The sequence below is a fragment of the Otolemur garnettii genome, unplaced genomic scaffold, assembly GCF_000181295.1.
Source record: "Otolemur garnettii isolate 467f Iridium unplaced genomic scaffold, OtoGar3 scaffold00065, whole genome shotgun sequence".
In the NCBI taxonomy this organism is placed as follows: domain Eukaryota; kingdom Metazoa; phylum Chordata; class Mammalia; order Primates; family Galagidae; genus Otolemur; species Otolemur garnettii.
The window spans coordinates 1,073,186-1,077,652 of record NW_003852460.1 but is presented as its reverse complement, the minus strand read 5'-3'; the positions used below and the strand labels follow the sequence as shown (position 1 = coordinate 1,077,652).

Genomic DNA, 4,467 nt, shown 5'->3' with positions numbered 1-4,467 from the left:
GATCCTCCTGCCTGAGCCTCCCAAGTAGCTGGGACCATAGGTGTGTGCACACCACCACGCTTAGGTGATTTTTCTATTTTTTGTAGAAACAGAGGCTCACTTTGTTGCCTAGGCTGGCCTCAACTCCTGGCCTCAATTGATCCTCCTGCCCGGGCCTCCCAAAGTGCTGGGATTACAGGCATGAGCAACCCCATCCCATCTGAATCATCCTCTTAGTCTGGCTGTGGAGACCACGGCCCTGGTCACTTTGGATAGGAGAAAATGACTGTCTTGCCTGCCGACAGTTCCTTATTGTAAGACTCAGGGGTTCTTACTGGGACAGTCAGATTTTCCCCTCCCTGGTCCCTCACATGGGGTTAGAGCAAGAGCTGCATCACTGTTGGGCTCAGGGTCCTCTTTGGGTCAGAGAAGCAGGTGAACACTCCTTTGGCGGTGGGGTGCTAAGGTAGCACAAAGAGGGGGCTCTGTGTTTGCATGTCCGGGGCTGTGCACATGGCTTCCACTCGTGCTCCAGGGAAACATGAAGTGCACCTCACTCACCAAAGTGTTGGGGGGCACTCCATTCACTCAGGAGGTTGTCATACACTTCCTGGGCTCTTATCTTCACCGTGTACCGTCCAGGATTGGGGAGCAGGAAGGAGGTTCCGTGTTTGACCTTTAGGTTAAAAGAAAGTAAGGAAGAAAAAACCTTCCTGCGGGGAAGGAGAATGGGGTCTGATTTGGAAACAGGGTCTCTGCAGAGGTAATTAGTGAGGGATTTTGGGATGACACCATCCTGGATTAGGGAGGGCCCTAACTCTAATGACAGGTATCTTAAGAAACAGCACAAGAGACGGAGGCACAGAGAAAAAGCCACGTGGAGACAGAGGCAGAGACTGGAGTGATGTGGCCACAAGCCCAGGGATGCCAGGAGCCCCCAGGAGCTGGGAGAGGCAGGAAGGAGCCTCCCCTGGGGCCTCGGGAAGGCACTGGATACATCATAATGGGTTGAATGGTGACCCAAAATATACATTCAAGTCTTATCACCAGGAACCTACGTGTAGAACATAACTTGGCAATAGGGTCTCTGCAGATGAGACCATTCTGGATTAGGGAGGGCCCTAAACCCAGTGACAGGTGTCCTCGTAAGAGACACAGAGGAGAAGCCACATGGAGATGGAGGCAGAGACTGGAGTGATGTGGCCATAAGCCCAGGGACGCCTGTAGCCCCCAGGAGCTGGGAGAGGCAGGAAGGAGCCTCCTCTGGGGCTTCCTAAAGAAGTGGATATAATTATAGTGGATGGACCTGTGTGGGTCCCCGAATGTGCACGCCCTGATCCCCACAACCTGAGAATGGGGAACAAGACCAGGCCTGTGTGAGCAGCTCTGGGGTCCCAGGGGTGTGATGGCACCAGTTTCTACATCCGCCATGCCAGTCAGCTGCTATTCCACGACACATCTTGCAAGGAGGGCAGCCGGGCAGGCACTGTGATTGCTATGTTCCTCAGGATGGGCACATGAGGACCAGTGTGAGAGGAAGGGGGTTCCAGGTGGGGTGTGCAGACTGCGGGATGATTACTGACTGGCTCACCTCCCAAGATGCCGCCTCCTAACTGATCATGGGAGGACTGGAGTGGGGGAGAGAGACAGAGACAGAGAGAGGGAGAGAGAGGCAGACAGACAGAGAGAGACAGAGACAGAGAGAGGGAGAGACAGACAGACAGACAGAGAGGAAGACAGACCAAGAAAGCCTTTATCTACCTTTTCATCCTTCCCAAGTGCAGGTCTGGGGTCCTCCTGCCACGTGACCTTTCCCCTATGCTGGCCAGAGTCCCCGTTTGGTGACTTGGTCCTGCCAGGTCCCACGCTCAGAAGCTTGGGGGCAAATGGGGGGACCTAGTGTGAGCTGCACCTCTAATCCTCCCATTTCCTCATTCCTTCACTTGGAGTTGCAAACCCCAGCTTTGCAGGAGTACGGTAAGGGTGAGGGTTGCCTACACGTGGAGTCTGCCGAGTCAGACAGAACCGGGGGACAGTGATAATCATTAACTCTCACTTTGCAATGCTCAGTTCAGGGAGGCAGGGGACACTCACTGTTTCCAGGATAGCAGGTTCTGTGCCCTGCAAGAGAAGATCAAAGAAGCTTTTGGGCGCCTGGACCCCGCCCTGACACCGTTCCCCACACCTGAATTTTATTTTTAGGGTAGAGGATGTTTAAACCATTTGCCCATTTCCCCCCGCACTCCCTCCCATGAGCCTCATTTAACTGGCCTGCCCATTTTTGGACTATCCTAAGTATAACTTTTTTTGTTTTCCAGGCAGAGTCTCACTCTGTCTCCCTGGGTAGAGTGCCGTGGCATCATCATAGCTCTCAGCAACCTCAAACTCCTGGGCTCAAGTGATCCTCCTGCCTCAGCCTCCCGGGTAGCTAGGACTACAGGTGCCTGTCCCAATGCCCCTCTAGTTTTTTTATTTCACTCTTGCTCAGGCTGGCCTCAAATGCCTGACCTCAAGTGATCCTCCCTCCTCGGCCTCCTGGAGTGCCAGGATTACAGGCTTGAGCCACTGCACCTGGCCAGCCTTTTAGTTCCGTAATGCTAACTCTTTAGCCAACCTTTTTAGTTTGACTAAAGCCCCATTCACCCAACTTTTCTTTTTTTAATGTTTCACAGTTTTTGTGCCCTGTCCAAGGACACTGTGCCCAGCCTAAGTCCCCAGAATATGGGTTGCAGAGAGCCAGAATGTCAGCAGGGGCCAAGCTATACCTGTTGTATCTGAAGTTCATAGATGAATCTTGTATTGAAATGGCTCCTCATTTTCCACGTCATGAGAGAGTGTGTTTTATTACACTTTGTGGTCATTTGCGGCATACTTAATTTCTCTAGAGGTGGGGAAAAAAATTCATTGATGAGTAAAATAAAAAAAAAAATACTATTTTCTCCTGGAGGTACTGTAAAACATGCCTCTTATAGATTCTGGTGTTGGGAGGTGGCAGGAGAGGAAAATACCCATCTGGGATTGAGGGACGGGCAGAAAGATTAATAGGAAGAGACACAGGACAAAATCCAGCTGGGATTGTTATCGTCTACTAGCCGGGCCAGCAGCTCTGCAGACCCCGGCGCCCAGGAGACCCTCCCCAAAAGCTTTCACCGACAAAGGGTGCGGCCTGCAGGTAGGTACTAGCTAAGGAGGCTTAGTCACCATGGAGACTCTGAATCACGGCACAGGGCTGGAGGGCCCTGGAGGCCAATGGCTCTGTGGGAGGGGATGTCTGGGACCAAGGGGAAATTAGCCAGCGCTGTTCTGTGGTGGAATCAACAGTCCATAAAACGTATGTCCACTGGGAACCTGTGATCTTATTTAGAAATAGAATCTTTGGAGATGTAAGTAAAAGATCTTAACAGAAGGCCATAGAGTGAACCCAGTGACAGGTGTCCTCCTGAGAGACAGCAGAGGAGACACAGACACAGAGAAGCCATGTGGAGATAGAGGCAGAGACTGGAGTGATGTGGCCACAAGCCCAGGATTGTCTGGAGGCCCCAGCAGCTGGGAGAGGCAGGACGGAACCTCCCTGGGGCTTTTTAGAAGGAATTGGATACAACTGTAATGGATTGAGTGGTGACCCCAAAATATATGTCCATGTGCCCTCACCCAGAACATATGAATAGAATGTAATTTGGCAATAGGGTCTCTGCAGATGTAATTGGGTGAGGTATCTTTAGAGGAGACCATCCTGGATTAAGGAGGCTCCTAAACCCAATGACAGGTGTCCTCCTAAGAGACAGCAGAGGGGACACAGACACAGAGGAGAAGCCACATGGAGATGGAGGCAGAGACTGGAGTGATGTGGTCACAAGCCCAGGGATGCCTGGAGCCCCCAGGAGCTGCGTGAGGCAGGAAGGAGCCTTCCCTGGGGCCTCCAGAAGGAAGTGGATACATTTGTAAATGGTTGAATGGTGAACCCAAAATATATGTCCATAACCTATCACCCAGAATGTATGAATAGAATGTAATTTGGCAATAGGGTCTCTGCAGATGTGATTAGTGACTTGTCTAGAGATGAGTTCAATGTAGTGAATAGAATAATGAAATAACTTTCCTAAGATGGTTCTATAAAGGAAAAATGTCTACTCCATAATTCCCATGTGGAAATCCTCACCCCCAAGGTAATGGTGTTAGGAGGTGGGGACTTTGGGAGGTGGCTGAGGTCCAGAGGGTGGAACCTCTTGGATGGTATCAGTGTCCTTATACAAGAGATTCCAGAGAGACCTTCCTTCCTTCATGTGAGGACACAGTGAGGAGGTGCCATCTATGAACCAGGAAATGAGTCTCCACCACTCACGCCATCTGCCACACTGGGATCTTGAACTTCCAGCCTTCAGAACTATAAGCAATAAATGTCTGTTGTTTATAAGCCTCAGTGTGCTTTAAAAGGGACCCGAGAGAGCTCCCTCACCCCTTCTACCATGTGAGGACACAGTGAGAGGC

General features: G+C 51.2%; 1 protein-coding gene across 1 annotated transcript in view; it reads right to left on the bottom strand.

The window, feature by feature from the left end:
• IL3RA (interleukin 3 receptor subunit alpha) overlaps positions 1 to 4,467 on the bottom strand; it is a 24,268-nt gene that overhangs the window by 2,617 nt on the left and 17,184 nt on the right. Inside the window, exons 7-9 of the mRNA XM_012807138.2 lie at positions 2,745 to 2,860; positions 2,074 to 2,100; positions 541 to 655 (exon numbers count right to left, since the gene is read on the bottom strand). Coding sequence (XP_012662592.1) covers positions 541 to 655; positions 2,074 to 2,100; positions 2,745 to 2,860 — 258 coding nt within the window. The remainder of the gene's footprint in view (positions 1 to 540; positions 656 to 2,073; positions 2,101 to 2,744; positions 2,861 to 4,467) is intronic.